The 18,665-nt window shown below is 49.4% G+C and overlaps 1 protein-coding gene across 5 annotated transcripts; it reads left to right on the top strand.

Annotated features, from left to right (window-relative positions):
• Positions 1-394: 394 nt before the first annotated feature.
• nudt5 (nudix hydrolase 5) lies at positions 395-18,393 on the top strand. 5 transcript variants are annotated; one of them, XM_033040183.1, is made up of 10 exons: positions 395-456; positions 5,090-5,270; positions 6,287-6,354; positions 7,710-7,762; positions 9,345-9,452; positions 10,703-10,798; positions 11,309-11,410; positions 13,041-13,049; positions 13,212-13,265; positions 16,493-18,393. In XM_033040183.1, exons 2-10 carry the CDS (start codon positions 5,226-5,228, stop codon positions 16,600-16,602), a joined length of 645 nt encoding a protein of 214 aa, XP_032896074.1. In that variant the 5' UTR covers positions 395-456; positions 5,090-5,225; the 3' UTR covers positions 16,603-18,393. The 5 variants fall into 5 exon arrangements, with proteins under 5 accessions (XP_032896074.1, XP_032896073.1, XP_032896075.1 ...); XM_033040182.1 differs by having other exon boundaries at positions 401-491; XM_033040184.1 differs by lacking the exon at positions 395-456 and adding an exon at positions 869-888.
• The last annotated feature ends 272 nt before the right edge of the window (positions 18,394-18,665 follow it).

Here is an 18,665-nt window from a genome sequence, read left to right as displayed (position 1 = left end):
CCCCGGTCCGTCCCTCAACCCCTTCCCCCGGTCCGTCCCTCAACCCCTTCCCCCGGTCCGTCCCTCAACCCCTTCCTCCGGTCCGTCCCTCAACCCCTTCCTCCGGTCCGTCCCTCAACCCCTTCCCCCGGTCCGTCCCTCAACCCCTTCCCCCGGTCCGTCCCTCAACCCCTTCCCCCGGTCCGTCCCTCAACCCCTTCCCCCGGTCCGTCCCTCCACCCCGTCCCCCGGGGCCGGCCCTCAACCCCTTCCCCCGGTCCGTCCCTCAACCCCTTCCCCCGGTCCGTCCCTCAACCCCTTCCCCCGGTCCGTCCCTCAACCCCTTCCCCCGGTCCGTCCCCCAACCCCTTCCCCCTGTCCGTCCCTCCACCCCTTCCCCCGGGTCCGTCCCTCAACCCCTTCCCCCGGCCCGCGGGTTAAACAGTCCGGAGCGGAGGTTCCGGCGCCGCCACCTCAGTGAGTTGGGCTTCATTCACTGTCTCCACTCGCAGGTAACAATGGGCTCTGTCTGTGTAATGTCGCGGCTCCTCTCTGTGATCGTCAGCCGAGAGTTAACCCTCCTCTGCAGGAATGATTCACCAACTAACGTGGGAGCCACATGTTGCTGCAACTTCTGGAGATCTGTGTGGAAAGTGGGAAACTCCCAGTTACTTCCTGATTGTGAAATTTTAAACCTCCCCAACTCTCACAGACCTTGTTTCTAAGGTGTAAATATCTCCAATTCTCAGTTAAACCTTATTTCTAAAGTGTTAATATTTATACTTTAGAAACAAGATTTAAATTCTCATTTAAATCTTGTTTCTAAAGTATAAATATTTCCAATTCTCATTTAAATCTTGTTTCTAAAGTATAAATCTCTCCAACTCTCACTTAAACCTTGTTTCTAAGGTGTAAATATCTCTCTAACTCTCAGTTAAATCTTATTAATAAATTATACGTTTCCCTAACACTCAATTAAACCCTGTTTCTAAAGAAGAAATCTCAATAACGCTGCCACTCCCTGTGTCTGAAGTATAAATCTCTCCAGCTCTGTTAAATCCTGTTTGTAAAGTATAATTCTCTAACTCTCAGTTACTCTCTGCTTCTAAAGTATAACTCTCTCTCAGTCACACCCTGTTCAGAAAAATGGTGCAGGAGTAGGCCATTCGGCCCTTCGAGCCAGCACCGCCATTCAATGTGATCATGGCTGATCATCCAAAATCAGTAACCCGTCCCTGCTTTCTCCCCATATCCCCTGATTCCGTTAGCCCCAATAGCTAAATCCAACTCTCTCTTGAAAACAGCCACTGAATCGGCCTCCACCGCCTTCTGTGGCAGAGAATTCCATGGATTCACAACTCTCTGGGGTAAAAGTTTTTCCTCATCTGAGTCCTAAATGGCCGACCCCTTATTCTTAAATTTGACCCCTGTTTCTGGACTTCCCCAACATGGGGAATATTTTTCCTGCATCTAGCCTGTCCAATCCCTTAAGAATTTCATATATTTCTAAAGTATAACTCTCTCTAAATCAATTAAATCCCGCTTATGAAGTTCTTAATTCTAGTTTTATCTCACACAAGTGGTGTGTGTGAAATATATCTCTCTCTCTCAGTCCTTGTTTATGAAGTTGACAATTATAATTCTTTATTTTAGTTCTCTCTTCTGTTTCTTTGTTTGTAAATGTGTAGGAAGGAACTGCAGATGCTGGTTTACACCGAATATAGACAGAAAGTGCTGGGGTAACTCAGCGGGACAGGCAGCATCTCTGGAGAGCAGGAACGGGTGACGTTTCGGGTCGAGACCCTTCTTCAGACTGAGAGTCAGGGAAGAGAGGGACATCGAGATATGGAAGGGTAAGGTGTGAAAACACTGATCAAAGGGGACGATGGTCAAGGAATCACAGAAGGGGAGTGTCGGTGTTGCAGAATTCTGATTCCTTGATCACCTTCCCCTTTGATCTGTGTTTTCACACCTTAACCTTCCAGATCTCTATGTCTCTCTCTCCCCAACTCTCAGGATGATTGGTCACAGTCTTTTACCCAGAGTGCAGGAGTCTAACATTACAGGGCACAGGCTTTCAGTGAGAGGGGAAAGATTTAAAGGGGACACTTCTATAAGATCACCCCTCATCCTCCTGTGCTCCAAGGACTAGAGTCCCAGCCTGCTCAACTTCTCCCTGTATCTCAGGCCCCTCGAGTCCTGGCAACATCCTCGTAAATCTTTGATATAGTATATAAATACAATTGTCAAACTCAAATACAATAGGCAGAGCATAGTGGATAGGAAAGGTTTAGTTCAGAGCTACACCGCGGAAACAGGCCCTTCGGCCCATCGAGTCCGCACCGACCAGCGATCCCCACACATTTATACTATCCTACATGCACCTGGGACAATTTACATTTACACTAAGCCAATAAACCAACAAACCTGCACGTCTTTGGAGTGTGGGAGGGAACTGAAGATCGCGGAGAAAACCCACGCAGGTCACTTATAGAATCTGTACTCACCTTTAACATCACATCCTGGTTCACCCTCACCTCTGTCAAAGACAAATCAAAGCTTTCCCGGATCATTAATCAAGCAAGCAAAATAACTGGCAAAACTCAAAATCAATTATCAGTACTCCACACCCAGGCAGTTAAAAGGGAAGCCAACCTCATTACACAGGATCCCACCCACCCCCTGCACAAGTCCTTCCAACTTCTGCCATCAGGCCGCCGATATAAAGTCCCCCTATCCAAGAAAAACATCCACAAAAACTCATTCATACCCATTGCCATAAACAGTTTAAATAAAAAATGAACAAGGGACAAATTAACCCTGACGTACTGTCACTTTACACGTATCCACAACTTTTATCTTGTCTATATTTACAGTTTTTAATCTTTATACTTGCTTTTAAGATCTATACACACTGTGTGTGCTCGCAGAAATCTGTGTTGTATGACTGCTTATCAGTACATTGTCCTGGTTGTATGTTGAGCCATGTCAAAGAAGATTTTCTGTTACGACAGACAATAAAGTTTTCTGAATCTGAATCTGTACAAACTCCGTACAGACAGCGCCTGTAGTCGGGATCGAACCCAGGTCTCCGGCGCTGTGGGCAGCAACTCTACGGCTATGCCACCCAGAGGGCCATTTAGAGAGCCAAATGTGGGCAATTGGGACTAGCCTAGTTGGGCAACTTGCCTGGTGTGGACAAGTTTGGCCAGAGAGCATGTTTCTGTGTGTGTGAACTGTCACAAAGCCACGATCCACACATTCTTTCACAGAAGACTGTGAGCTGTTGCGAGGGTGGATTGAAATAAATTATTTCTACAGGTTGTAGAGGCTGGAACAAGAGTTTCTGTTGAGTTTATTGTCCCGTGTACCGAGGTACAGTGAAAGCTTTTGTTGCGTGCTAACCAGTCAGCGGAAAGACAATACATGATTACAATCGATCCGTCCACAGTGTACAGATACAGGATAAAGGGAATAATGTGAATAACGTTTAGTGCAAGATTAAGTCCGATTAAAGATAGTCCAAGGGTCTCCAGTGAGGTAGATTATGTGCAAGAGTAGGCCATTCGGCCCTTCAAGCCAAGACTGCTCTCTGGTTGTGGTAGGACGGTTCAGTTGCCTGATAACAGCTGGGAAGAAACTCCCTGAATCTGGAGGTGTGCGTTCATTTTCACACTTCTGTACCTCTTGCCCGATGGGAGAGGGGAGAAGAGGGAGTGACCGGGGGTGAGACTGGTCCTTGATGATGCTGCTGGCCTTGCCGAGGCAGCGTGAGGTGTAGATGGAGTCCATGGAAGGGAGGTTGGTTTGTGTGATGGTCTGGGCTGCGTCCACAATTCTCTGCAATTTCTCGTGGTCTTGGACGGAGCCGTTCCCAAACCGTGCTGTGATGCGTCCCGATAAAACGCTCTCTACGGCGCATCTGTAGAAGTCGGTGAAAGTTGTTGGGGACATGCAGAACTTCCTAAACCTTCTAAGGAAGTAGAGTCGTTGCTGTGGTTTCTGGACCATGTTCCCAAACCTAACCATGTTCATCAGAGATGCTGCCTGACCTGTTGAGTTACTCTAGCTGTTCGTGTTCTAAGGAGAATTAGATTTAGCTCTTGGGGCTAACGGAATCAAGGGATATGGGGAGAAGGCAGGAACAGGGTACTGATTCTGGATGATCGGCAATGATCATATCGAATGGCGGTGCTGGCTCGAAGGGCCGAATGACCTGCTCCTGTACCTATTGTCGATGTTTCTATGAGTGAAGAGGTGTGAAACCAAGAGGTAGTGGGACCACACCTGGAGTATTGTGTGCAGTTTTGGTCCCCTAATTTGAGGAAGGACATTCTTGCTATTGAGGGAGTGCAGCGTAGGTTTACAAGGTTAATTCCCGGGATGGCGGGACTGTCATATGCTGAGAGAATGGAGCAGCTGGGCTTGTACACTCTGGAGTTTAGAAGGATGAGAGGGAATCTTATTGAAACATATAAGATTGTTAAGGGTTTGGATACGCTAGAGGCAGGAAACATGTTCCCGATGTTGGGGGAGACCAGAACCAGGGGCCACAGTTTAAGAATAAGGGGTAAGCCATTTAGAACGGAGACGAGGAAACACTTTTTCTCACAGAGAGTTGTGAGTCTGTGGAATTCTCTGCCTCAGACGGCGGTGGAGGCCGGTTCTCTGGATACTTTCAAGAGAGAGCTAGATAGGGCTCTTTAAAGATAGCGGAGTCAGGGGATATGGGGAGAAGGCAGGAACGGGGTACTGATTGGGGATGATCAGCCATGATCACATTGAATGGCGGTGCTGGCTCGAAGGGCCGAATGGCCTACTCCTGCCCCTAATGCCGATGTTTCTATGAGAGGAGAGGTGTGAAATGTAGAGCTGTAGAGGGGGGGAGTGTGCGGTGTGGGATCTGTAACTGTGTGTGGGCTACGGGGCTGAAGTCTGGATACGGTTCACCTCACAGGTTAGTAACTTGTGGGTCAGCGGCTGTTAATGTTAAACTCGAGTGGGATAGTTCGTGTAAACCAAACACAGTAACGGAAACTATTAGGAAACCTGCAATGCTTTTTGAAAGTGTTCCGTTGAAATCCGTCTTCAATTTCCTGTTGCGTTTCAGATTGAAGAAGACCTTTGGGAGAGAAGGGAGCGTGCTGGGATCGGGAACGTTCGCTCGGAATCTCAACTTCCTCTTCATTTGTCTTTGTTCCCCAAACTACAACGTTAAATATCGACCTCCAGTCACCAGCGTGAAGATGGAACCCGCCAATCAAACCTGTCAGACGATCGTCAAAGAGGAGGTAACTGCTCGCAACCTTCGTTTTTCTCGGCTTTAGTTATTTTAGTTTAGAGATACAGCGCGGAAACAGGCCCTTCGGCCCACCGGGTCCGTGCCGTCCAGCGATCCCTGCACACTAACACCCACTAGGGACAATCTTAACATTTACAAGCCAATTTACCGACAAATGTTTCATGTTTTATATGTCATTCTTAACTGTCACTGTCTGTCACGTTGCCACTTGCGGGCGGAGCACCAAGGCAAATTCCTTGTATGTGAATACTTGGCCAATAAACTTATTCATTCATTCCAACCTGCACGTGTTTGGAGTGACGTTTCGGGTCGAGACCCTTCTTCAGAAGTGACTTTTAGACTGAACATTAGACTTTAGAGGCACAGCATGAAAACAGGCCCTTCAGCCCACTTACACTATCCTACACACTATGGACTATATACAATTTTACTGAAGGCAAGTTAACCTCCCAACCTGGAGTGTGGAGCGGAAACCGGAGCACCCGGAGAAAACCCACGCAGGTCACGGGGAGAACGTGCAAACTCCGTACAGACAGCACCCGCAGTCAGGATGGAACCCGGGTCTCTGGCGCTGTGAGGCAGCAGCTCTACCCGCTGCACCACCAGGCATGGATTGGGTAGACGGTGAGAGCCTTTCCTCACCCCCCCCCCAGGTTGGAAATGAGAGCGCGCCAGAGACCCAGGTTTGATCATGACCTGGGGTGCTGTCTGTCTGTGTGGAGTTTGCAGGTTCTCCCTGTGACCGCGTGGGTTTCCTCCCACGTCCCAAAGACGTGCGCGTTTGTAGGTTAATCGGCCCCTCTGTAAATTGGATGAGAAAGTGGGATAACACAGAACTGGTGTGAACGGGTGATCGCTGGTCAGCACGGACTCGGTGGGCCGAAGGGCCTGTTACTGTGCTGTATCTCTGAACAGAAACCAAAGTCTTTCACGGTCCCTGTACCTCACGGTCCCTGTGCAGGTGAAGACAAACCCGCAGCGATCTGATCCCTCTTTCATTCACAGGTGCTGATGAAGGGGAAATGGGCCCAACTCCTCCAGACTACGTACGTCGATCCCACCGGCAAGACCAGGTGAGGACGCACACTGGGGAGGGGGGGGGGGGTGATGGTGGAGGGGATTGGGGAGCGGAGGGAGGGGGAGGGGAGAGGAGGGGGGATGAAAGGGTGCAGGGAGGGGGAAGTTTGAGGGGGAGGGGAGGAGGGAGGGTAGGGGGTCTCGGGCAGGCTCTGACGCTCCGTCCACTCCCCCCCCCCCCGTAGATCCCCCCTTGGGGGAGGGAGTGTCGCTGCTCCCCACCCTCACCCTGCGCCATTTGTACCCAATGCAGAACAATGAAATTGTCCCTAGCGGCAGCACAACAGGCCTGGAAACACATAGAGTTAATAGACACAGAGTGCTGGAGTAACTCAGTGGGTCAGGCAGCATCTGTGGAGAACATGGATAGGTGACGTTTCACAGAGTGCTGGAGTAACTCAGCGGGTGCAGCAGCATCTATGGAGCTAAGGAAATAGGCAACGTTTCGGGTCGAAACCCTTTCGGGTTTCGGCCCGAAACGTTGCCTATTTCCAGAAGGGTTTCGGCCCGAAACGTTGCCTATTTCCTTTGCTCCATAGATGCTGCTGCACCATAACTCAGCGGGCCAGGCAGCATCTGTGGAGAACATGGATAGGTGACGTTTCACAGAGTGCTGGAGTAACTCAGCGGGTCAGGCAGCATCTGTGGAGAACATGGATAGGTGACGTTTCACAGAGTGCTGGAGTAACTCATCGGGCCAGGCAGCATCTGTGGAGAACATGGATAGGTGACGTTTCACAGAGTGCTGGAGTAACTCAGCGGGCCAGGCAGCATCTGTGGAGAACATGGATAGGTGACGTTTCACAGAGTGCTGGAGTAACTCAGCGGGTCAGGCAGCATCTGTGGAGAACATGGATAGGTGACGTTTGACAGAGTGCTTCAGCCCACCGAGCCTGCGCCGCCCAGCGATCCCCGTACACTGACACCATCCTACACCCACTAGGGGACAATTCACATTTACACCGAGCCAATTCGCCTACAAACCTGCACGTCTTTGGGAGTGTGGGAGGAAACCGGAGCGCCCGGAGAAAACCCACGCAGGTCACGGGGAGAAACGTGCAAACTCCGTACAGACAGCGCCCGTAGTCGGGATCGAACCCGGGCCTCTGGCGCTGTGAGGCAGCAGCTCTACCCGCTGTGCCACCGTGATGTTTAATTTAGTCTAGTTTGTCGGGTGTGCAGTGAAAGGCTTTTTGTTGCGTGCTAACCTACCAGCGGAAAGACAATCGAGCCGCCCACGGTGTACAGATGCAGGAGAGTGGGAATAACGTCCTGCGATACAGATTGTTCTATTGTGTTTACCGTGACATCGATCTGTTTCTCACTGGTTTCCTCGGTTCTGTTGAAACAGGGTGTGGGAAACGGTGAAGCGTACAACCAGGAAACCGAACAGTAAATGCGACGGTAAGTCGGCAAGCGGTGTCCAGCGGCTTTACATCATAGACTCTAGATATACAGCGCAGAAACAAGCCCTTCAGCCCACCGAGTCCACGCCCACCAGCGATCCCCGCACGCTAACACCATCCTACACACACGCTGGGGGACAATGGACAATAGGTGCAGGAAGCCAGCACCGCCATTCAATGTGATCATGGCTGATCATCCACAATCAGTACCCCGTTCCTGCCTTCTCCCCATATCCCCTGACCCCACTATCTTTAAGGGCCCTATCTAGCTCTCTCTTGAAAAGATGTGGCCCTTGTGGCTAAAGGGATCAGGGGGTATGGAGAGAAGGCAGGTACAGGATACTGAGTTGGATGATCAGCCATGATCATATTGAATGGCGGTGCAGGCTTGAAGGGCCGAATGGCCTACTCCTGCACCTATTGTCTATGTTTCTATGAAAGTATCCAGAGAACTGGCCTCCACTGCCCTCTGAGGCAGAGAATTCCACAGACTCACAACTCTCTGTGTGAAAAAGTGTTTCCTCGTCTCCGTTCTAAATGGCTGACCCCTTATTCTTAAACTGTGTGGCCCCTGGTTCTGGACTCCCCCAACATCGGGAACATGTTTCCTGCCTCTAGCGTGTCCAAACCCTTAATAATTTTATATGTTTCGATAAGATGCCCTCTCATCCTTCTAAACTCCAGAGTGTACAAGCCCAGCCGCTCCATTCTCGCGGGACAATTTATGATTTTACCGAAGCCAATTAAACGACAAACCTGCGTGTTTTTGGAGTGTGGGGGGGAAACCGGATCAACCGGGGAAAACCCACGCGGGTCACGGGGAGAACGTGCATCAGCACCGTAGCTGGGATGGGACCCGGGTCTCTGGTGCGGTGAGGCAGGAGCTCTACCGCAGCCATACCCGTGCCACCATGTGCTGAGAGCTAGCATTGACCCGATGGGCCGAAGGGCCTGTGGGGCAGCAACTCTACCCGCTGCGCCACCGTGCGCCCTGAATCGTGCTGCATCCATTTTGTGCCCCGTCCTGTGGGAATGTAGCACGGTTCCAGGTGGTTTGAGAGTTGAAAGATCGTTCCATTGTCAGTAAAGTTTAGGTTTAATATTGTCACCTGTACCGAGGTACAGTGTTTTACAGATAATACTGTACATAAATGCAATCAAACCAAACTCCAGTCCACTAGGTAGAGCAAAGGGGAAGATACAGTTCCACAGACAAAGTCCAATGTCCGCAATGGGGTAGAGGTGAATCGGACAGTACCCTAGCTAATGGAAGGACCATTCAGAAGCCTGATAACAGAGGGGAAGAAGCTGTTCCTGAGTCTGGTGGTGCGCGCTTTCAAGCTTCTGTACCTTCTGCCGGACGGGAGCGGGGAGAAGAAGGAATGACCGGGGATGGGAATGACCGGCCGTGTCTCACTGTGCTGTGTGTGGTTTCACCCGTGTGTGCGTGCGTGTGTGCGTGTGTGCGTGTGTGTGTGTATGTGCGTGTGTGTGTGTGTGTGTATGTGCGTGCGTGTGTGGGTGCGCGGTGCGTGTGTGCAGGGACTGTAACCCCCCCCCCCCCATTTGCTGGTCTCTAGGTGTGGCTGTGTTAGCTGTGCTGAAGAAGACTCTACATTACGACTGCCTGATCATGGTGAAGCAGTTCCGGCCGCCCTTGGGATGCTACTGCCTGGAGCTGCCCGCTGGTGACGTATCAATGTCCCCTCAATCACGTTTGTTACAGTGGTAGTTCAGTTCAGTTTATTGTCCCGTGTACCGAGGTACAGTGAAAAGCTTCTGTTGCGTGCTAACCAGTCAGCGGAAAGACAACACATGATTACAATCGAGCCGTTGGTATGGTAACGGGGCTTTGAGAATAAATCACAACTACATATCGTTACAAAGAAGAGACAGAGTGCTGGAGTAACTCAGCGGGTCAGGCAGCATCTGTGGAGAACATGGATAAAATTCCGTCTGATGAAGGGTCTCGACTCAAAACGTCACCTTGTTCTCCACAAAATGTTCTCCACAGATGCTGCCTGACCCGCTGAGTTACTCCAGCACTCTGTGAAACGTCACCTATCCATGTTCTCCACAGATGCTGCCTGACCCGCTGAGTTACTCCAGCACTCTGTGAAACGTCACCTATCCATGTTCTCCACAGATGCTGCCTGGCCCGCTGAGTTATGGTGCAGCAGCATCTATGGAGCGAAGGAAATAGGCAACGTTTCGGACCGAAACCCTTCTGGAAATAGGCAACGTTTCGGGCCAAAACCCGGAAGGGTTTCGACCCGAAACGTTGCCTATTTCCTTAGCTCCATAGATGCTGCTGCACCCGCTGAGTTACTCCAGCACTCTGTGAAATGTCACCTATCCATCTGCAGTTTTCTGTTTCTACATTGTATGGATTGGTGACGTTTCAGGCCGGGACTCTTCTTCACACAGATTGTAGTGGAGGGGAGAGGAAGCTGGAGGAGAGGTGGCGGCAGGACAGAGCCTGGCGAGTGATAGGTGGATACTGGTGTCGGGGGGGGGGGGGGGGGGGGGGGGGTTGATAGACAGATTTTTGGACAAAGATCAAGACATGAAAAGGCAGATGCGAGATAAGATTAGAAGATTGGAGGAAGGGATATGGGGAGGGGGACGGAGAGAAAACTCTTGCAGTCACGGGGATAACGTGCAAACACCGCACAGACAGCAGCCAAGGTCAGGATTGAACCCTGGGCTCTGGCGCCGTGAGGCAGCAACTCTACCACTGAGTCCTGCGCTTCCTACAATCTTGGATGTTCTTAAAGATGTTTTTATTTCAAATTTATTTCCTGGATCTTGGCGGGAGACAGCGGCAAAGTATTTTTCCGGCTGCAGAGGGAATGTTCGGGGTGGGGGGGGAGGGGGGGGGTGACACCACTCACTGTGGCCGGGAGTTGTAATTGTGGCCCCCCCCCCCCCCCCCCAGGTCTGATCGATGACGGGGAGACTGCGGAAGGAGCGGCCTTGCGGGAACTGCTGGAAGAGACCGGATACGAGGGCGAGGTCAGCAGCATCACTCCAGGTCTGACCCCAGCGCCAGTGGACCCCGTACAGCCCCAGCCCCCTCCTCTCACCCCCTCCCCAACCACCACTGCCCATTCCCCCCTTCCCATTCCCTCCTCCCCCTCTCCCTCCCACACTCCCCTCCCCCTCTCACTCCCCTCACTCTCCCATCTCCCCTCTCCCGCCCATTCCCCCCTTCCCATTCCCTCCTCCCCCACTCCCTCCCCCCCCCCCCACACTGGGACCCAGTGTATTCTCTCCCCCACTGTTCCCCCTTTGTTCTCCCCCCACCCCCCCCTGTATTCTCTACTCCCACCCCACCAGCACCATCTTTGTACTCTGCCCCCCCGAACCGAACAACCCCCCCCCCCAACTGAACAACCCCCCCCCCCCCTCATTCTCGGCAGCACTTCCTCCAGCGGCGCCCTGGTCCCGGTCCCCGACAGCGGGCTCTGTGGGACGTGCGTGGTGGGGCTGGCCTTGTGTACGGTGTGTGGGCTGGTGAACGCTCTGTGTGTGTGTGTTACAGTGGTGTGCCTGGACCCCGGACTGACCAACTGCACCATGCAGTACGTCTCGGTCAACATCAACGGCGACGACTCGCAGAACATCAGACCCAAGCAGCAGCTCGGTGAGTGGCTGAGTCCAGCTTATCTTCACCTGAACCGGGGGTGCAGTGAGGAGCTGCTGCTGCCTCACGCTGACCGGTCAGAGGAAGGAGTGACTCATCAACCCTTATGTAGATTGACACAGGGAAACTCAGCGGGTCAGGCAGCATCTGTGGAGAACATGGATGGGTGATGTTTCACAGAGTGCTGGAGTAACTCAGCGGGTGCAGCAGCATCTATGGAGCTAAGGAAATAGGCAACGTTTCGGGTCGAAACCCTTCCGGGTTTCGGCCCGAAAGGTTGCCTATTTCCAGAAGGGTTTCGGCCCGAAACGTTGCCTATTTTCCTTCGCTCCATAGATGCTGCTGCACCATAACTCAGCGGGCCAGGCAGCATCTGTGGAGAACATGGATAGGTGACGTTTCACAGAGTGCTGGAGTAACTCAGCGGGTCAGGCAGCATCTGTGGAGAACACAAAACGTCACCCACTCCATTTTCTCCAGAGATGCTGCCTGACCCACAGAGTTACTCCAGCACTCTGTGTCTTGTCTTTGGTGTAAACCAGTACCTGCAGTTCCTCCCTACACGACTTATCAACCTTTTTGGTCACATCTTCAAAAAAAAAACTCAATCAGATTTGTGAGACACGACCTCCCACGTATAAAACTATGCTGACTATCCCTAATCAGCCCTTGTCCATCTAAATGCATAAATATCCTATCCCACTCTAGTAACTTTCCAACTACAGATGTTAAATTAGAAATGTATAGGACAGATTTAGAGGGATATGCAGAGCTGCCAAGTAGTACAGATTCTCCGTATTTTGTACGGAAGTGCGATCAGAATAAGGATGTATGGATTTGCTTTGTAAAATACGGATTTTTTTTAAATCAGCCCGACTTCCTGTTTCATCCTGCTTCTTAATCAATGCAAGGATATAAAAAGTTATACTGTACTGTGCCTCTAAAAATTATAGCAGATTAAATCTATTAGTATTTTAAATGTCAAGATCTGCATGATTATTTTTGATCTGCCCGTCCCGCTCCAGGTTTAAACAGCGCTGTCAGTTTAGCGCGTGGGAATTTAAACGAACAGCGCTATGGGTTCTAAAAATACCGCTCTCAGCTGGAGCGCTATGTGCCCTTCGGCCCACCGGGTCCGCGCCGACCAGCGATCCCCGCACACTAACACTATCCCACACACACTGGGGACAGTGTTTACATTTACACCAGGCCAATTATCCTACAAACCTGCACGTCTTTGGAGTGCGGGAGGAAACCGAAAATCTCGGAGAAAACCCACGCAGGTCACGGGGAGAACGTGGAAACTCCGTACAGACAGCACCCGTCGTGGGGATCGAACCCGGGTCTCCGGCGCTGTGAGGCAGCCACTCTACCGCTGCGTTGCCGGGCGGGTTTGTAGGTTAATCGGCCCCTCTGTAAATTGCCCCCCAGTGTGTAGGGAGTGGATGAGAAAGTGGGATAACAGAACTAGTGTGTGATCGCTGGTCGGCACGGACTCGATGGGCCGATGGGCCTGTTTCCGTGCTGTATCTCTAAACTAATTTGTTCTATTTTATTGTATAACTGTGTGATTCTTGTAATTAGCCACCTGATTTCACGCGGATTAAGTCGTCTTTTCTTCACCTTTCAGATGACGGAGGTATGTACGTTTGCCAAATATTTTGACTTTGCGGCGATCTGGCTTGGCTAAGTATGATAAATGAACGGCCCGTTCTTACACAGCACCGAACCGTCTGATTATGTTGCTCGTTGCAATCCCGACCGATCGCTATCTTCTCACCCAAACACTTTGTCTTCTCAGAATTTGTTGAAGTTATTTTAATTCCTTTGAACGAACTTCGAAAGAAAATTGACGGTAAGATTAGCATTTTTATTTAAGTCTAGAACTTTTGACACAGACATTGTGGTTCCTGCGGCGTACTTATTCCTTGTTCGAAGAGATTTAATTTATTTTTAAAATGTCTTTGATTATGTCGGCTGTTTCCCGAGGCAGCGTGAAGTGTAGATGGAGTCAATGGTGGGGAGTGTGGTCGGTGTGATGGACTGGGCTACATCTACAATGGTGGGGAGTGTGGTCTGTGTGATGGACTGGGCTACATCTACAATGGTGGGGAGTGTGGTCTGTGTGATGGACTGGGCTACATCTACAATGGTGGGGAGTGTGGTCTGTGTGATGGACTGGGCTACATCTACAATGGTGGGGAGTGTGGTCTGTGTGATGGACTGGGCTACATCTACAACTCTCTGCGATTTCTTGCGATATTAGTTTAGTTTAGAGATACAGCACGGAAACAGGCCCTTCAGCCCAGAGAGTCTGTGCCGACCAGCGATCCCCGCCCACTTAATACTATCCTACACACACATTAGGGACAATTTACACTTATACCAAGCCAATTAACCTACAAACCTGCACGTCTTTGGAGTGTGGGAGGAAACCGGAGCACCCGGTGAAAACCCACGCAGGTCACGGGGAGAACGTGCAAACTCCGTACAGACAGCGCCTGTAGTCAGGATTGAACCCGGGTCTCTGGCGCTGTGAGGCAGCAGCTCTACCCGCTGCTCCACTGTGACGGGCTGTTTAGTGCCGCACTGTTTAAGGTTAATTCCCGGGATGGTGGGACTGTCATATGCTGAGAGAATGGAGAACCTGGGCTTGTACACTCTGGTGTTTAGAAGGATGAGAGGGAATCTCATTGAAACATATAAGATTGTTAAGGGCTTGGACACGCTAGAGGTAGGAAACATGTTCCCGATGTTGGGGGGGTCCAGAACGGGGGGCCACAGTTTAAGAATAAGGAGTAAGCCATTTAGAACGGAGACGAGGAAACACTTTTTCACACAGAGAGTTGTGAGTCTGTGGAATTCTCTGCCTCAGAGGGCGGTGGAGGCAGGTTCTCTGGATACTTTCAAGAGAGAACTAGATAGGGCTCTTAAAAATAGCGGAGTCAGGAGATATGGGGAGAAGGCAGGAACGGGGTACTGATTGTGGATGATCAGCCATGATCACATTGAATGGCAGTGCTGGCTGGAAGGGCCGAATGGCCTACTCCTGCACCTATTGTCTATTGGCATGTGCTTTAATGGCTGTCTGGTTCATGGTGTCTTGCCAAATGATATTATGTCTGTATAATGCTAGTGCCTGTGATTAAAGATAAGGCTGGTAGGCTCAACAGTATTGATAATTACCAACCTATTGCACTAGCCAGTATCTTATCTAAAGTACTGGAGAGAATACTGCTGACAAAGCTAGAAATGTATGTCCTTACTACTGACAATCAGTTTGGGTTAAAAAGAAAACATGGAACTGACCTGTGTATCTATGCTCTTAAAGAGATTGTGTTCAGGTACACAAGCCTGAATTCATCTGTATTCCTATGTTTATTGATGCGTCCAAGGCATTTGATAGAATTAACCATGAACACTTGTTTGTAAAATTGCTAGATAGAGGTGCCCCTAAATTCTTAGTGAGAATCTTAGTGTTCTGGTATGCCCATCAAACGTTTCACGTTAAATGGGACAATGTTGTATCTGCTCCATTCTGTGTTAGTAACGGAGTGCGGCAAGGAGGAATGTTGTCTCCTATTTTATTTAATGTTTATATGGACGAATTGTCAAATCAGTTAAATAGGCTAAAAACTGGCTGTCTTGTGGGCAACACTATTGTTAATCATCTGATGTATGCAGATGACCTGGTCCTGCTCTGTCCATATAGTGCTGGGCTGCAGCAGATGCTGAAGGTGTGCTCTCAGTATGGCCTTGATTATGACATTAAGTATAACGCTAAGAAAAGCCGCATAATGGTAATTAGAAGCGCTGAGGACAGGGAATCAACTTTTCCGACCTTTTGTTTGTCAGACAGTCCTCTTGCTGTGTGTGAGGAAATTAAATACTTAGGTCATGTCATATCTGATGACTGGACGGATGACAAAGACCTCTACCGACAGCGCTGTAAAATGTATCTTCAAGCCAACATGCTTATAAGGAAGTTTTCTATGTGCTCTGATTCTGTGAAGTGTTCCCTGTTCAGAACCTACATCACACCGTTATATACTGCTCAATTGTGGTCTAATTATAAGAACAAGAGTATGCAGAGGCTTAAGGTAGCATACAATGATCATAGAATCATAGAATCATAGAAAGTAGGTGCGAGAGTAGACCACCAGGTCCGTCGAGCCCGCACCGCCATTCACTCATGGCTGAACACTAAACAGACACACTTACCCACAAACAGTAGACACAAGACACAGAACACAAGACACTACCCTCCCCTTTATACCGCTATCACCCCTCTCCACCCCAAGAACCGCGTGATCTCCTGGGGGAGGCAAAAAACCGGATAAAAACCCAGGTCCAATTCGGGAAAAAAATCCGGGAAATTCCTCTCCGACCCCAATCCAGGCGATCGACACTTGTCCAGGAGATCACTCAGGTCTACTATACTAACCATACCTAGGTCCATATCCCTGCCCTCTCCCCGTAGCCCCTTATCCCCTTGGCAGCTAAAAAACCATCTATTTTTGACTTAAATATATTTAACGTTTCTGCTTCCACTGCTCCCTGGGGCAGTGAATTCCACAAACTAACCACCCTCTGGGTGAAGAAGTTCTTCCTCATCTCAGTTTTAAAAGAGCCCCCCCTTATTCTGCAACTATGTCCCCTAGTTCTAGTTTCCCCGATCATTGGGAACATCCTCGGATGCAATGAGGTTGCTACTTCGTGTCCCTAGGTGGCATAGTGCCAGTCAATTGTTTGTGCCCACTAGAGTGCCAACCTGTGAGGCACTCTTAAGACAGCTGATGTTTAGTTTTATGTGTCGCCTGGACAAGTCAGAGAACCACATAATTGAAGCCCTAGTCAGCCCTCTGAAAAGCTGCTATAGATTCACTTCTAGGCTAAGACGGCATTGGTGCAATAGCTTATATATATTTTAGGCTAATATGCAATTTTTTAATGTATCTTTGTAATTCTTTGTACTGTTTGATGTGTTATATGGACCTGTGTCTGAAATAAAGCTTTAATAATAATAATAATAATATTGTTCTCTGTTCTACATGCTGAATGCTTGCTTTCTTTTTCTTTAAGAAATGCTTCAAGCGGAGAACATCATGGTGGATGCTCGTGTTTACATTTACGCCCTGGGATTGACGCATGCAACATCTAAACCAGACGTCTTGCCCGTCTTAAAAGCTTGAAGGGAAGACGATTTCTGCGTCTGCGGCCAAACCCGCTCTCGGGAGCAGACGTTCCAGGAGGAAGTCGGTCCCAGTCGAGCTGTGTGAACCACATTTTTTATAATCTGTCGCTGTGCAAAGAAGCTATAATATTAGTCATGTTAAAATTAAGGTAGTTGTAGGATTAGGCATAGGAATGCAAGTTTACACATCGGCCTTACGTTCAAAGCAGACAACGCTAAAATGCTGCTGGCAATTGGCATCACTGAGCAAGGAATGAGCGAGTTAGTGATAGAAATTATGTTGTGTCCAAATATAATCTTCCCCGTGCAATTCTAAAACCTTGTCACTGATCGCGTAGGTTGCACCAGGGTTTGATAAAAGTGGCACGGTGGCGCAGCGCCAGAGACCCGGGTTCCACCCTGACTACAGGTGATGTGTGTGTGTGTGTGTGTGTGTGTCTCTGTATGTCTCTGTATGTGTGTGCGTGTATCTGTGTGTGCATGTGTGTGTGTGTTTGCGTCTGTCAGTGTGTGTGTCTGCATGTGTGTGTGTGTGTGCGCGCATGTGTGTGTGTATCTGTGTGTGCGTGTATCTGTGTGTGTGTGTCTATGTGTGTGTGTCTATGTGTGTGTGTTTGCGTCTGTCCGTGTGTGTGTCTGCATGTGTGTGTGTGTGCGCGCATGTGTGTGTATCTGTATGTGCGTGTATCTGTGTGTGTATCTGTGTGTGTGTCTGTGTGTGTGTCTATGTGTGTGTGTTTGCGTCTGTCCGTGTGTGTGTCTGCATGTGTGTGTGTGTGCGCGCATGTGTGTGCGTCTCTGTGTGTGTGTGTGCGTGCGTGTGTGGAGTTTGCATGTTCTCCCCATGGCCACGTGGGATCCTCCGGCTGCTCCGCGCACTATGGGACAATTTACAGAATCCAATTAACAGTAGGTTTTTGGAGTGTGGGAGGAAACTGGGGGAAACCCACACAGTCGCAGGGAGAACGTACAAACTCCACACAGACAGCACCCGTAGTCAGGATCAAACCCAGGTCTCTGGCGCTGTGAGGCAGCAACTCTACCGCTGCGCCACAGTTCCTCCAGCACTTTGTGTTTTGTTCAGAATTCCAGCAGCTGCAGTTCCTCATCTAACTCTAGCGTCCATTTACTGTTTTATTGTCTTTGAGAACATTCCTTTTGCACCTTAATGAAGGATCCACAGAATTTTAGCCGCCTGCAGTAAACTGTAAAGTGGTTTTAAAAGTGCATTCCCACTACGATCGTGGATCCTTCGGCAATGTTTACAAGTATACATTTAAGAATGACATTGGCTCTGACAAGCTGCTTATATCACAGTGTGACATAGCTGGTAGTATAGTCGCAGTAAGGGGCTTTTATTGAAGGTACATATTTAACGTGGGTATAGAATAGATTAAAACGTCGTTTAGAAAGGACAGAAGGATATTGCTTGAATTAGATAATACTTGAATTCGGTAATAAATGCTCTCTTATATTCAGCAGTCAAAATAACCCAATACCTCATATATTATAGGACATGGGTTATCGCAATGCAGCCTTCATATTTAAGATCTTCTTCAAGGCTAAATTAATTCATTAATTAAGTCTTTCATATTCACCCCCCCCCCCTATTAAATATATGATTGCACTAAATGCTTACTTGGTTTTTCAGTTTGGGAAACTCATTAAAAGTTTGGAGAATCGCCCGTGGCTGAAGTCACTAGAACGGCCATCATTGACCAGTCGACTTCTGAGTCACATTGCTGTCCTGCTCATTGAAATGCTCGTGCAAGTGTATACATTTCCGGTATCTCTCGACTAAGTGGACAACTTCTTTACCAAGTGTTTAGCCAGGTTATTTGTTTTCATGTGACAATAGACAATAGGTGCAGGAGGAGGCCATTTGGCCCTGCGAGCCAGCACCGCCATCCAATGTGATCATGGCTGATCATCCCCAATCAGTACCCCGTTCCTGCCTTCTCCCCCATATCCCCTGACTCCGCTATCTTTAAGAGCCCTATCTAGCTCTCTCTTGAAAGTATCCAGAGAACCGGCCTCCACCGCCCTCTGAGGCAGAGAATT

This window comes from Amblyraja radiata, chromosome 21 (genome assembly GCF_010909765.2).
Source record: "Amblyraja radiata isolate CabotCenter1 chromosome 21, sAmbRad1.1.pri, whole genome shotgun sequence".
Classification (NCBI taxonomy): domain Eukaryota; kingdom Metazoa; phylum Chordata; class Chondrichthyes; order Rajiformes; family Rajidae; genus Amblyraja; species Amblyraja radiata.
This window is presented reverse-complemented; position numbering and strand designations above follow the sequence as displayed.

What these genes read in the sequence shown, in the direction of transcription:
- nudt5 (XM_033040181.1), top strand. Translation starts at nt 4,966, where the DNA reads ATGTTAAACTCGAGTGGGATAGTTCGTGTAAACCAAACACA. An exon ending in GATCCCACCGGCAAGACCAG is followed by an intron (nt 6,355 to 7,709) that starts GTGAGGACGCAC and finishes CTGTTGAAACAG; the next exon opens with GGTGTGGGAAACGGTGAAGC. An exon ending in GGTCAGCAGCATCACTCCAG is followed by an intron (nt 10,799 to 11,308) that starts GTCTGACCCCAG and finishes TGTGTGTTACAG; the next exon opens with TGGTGTGCCTGGACCCCGGA.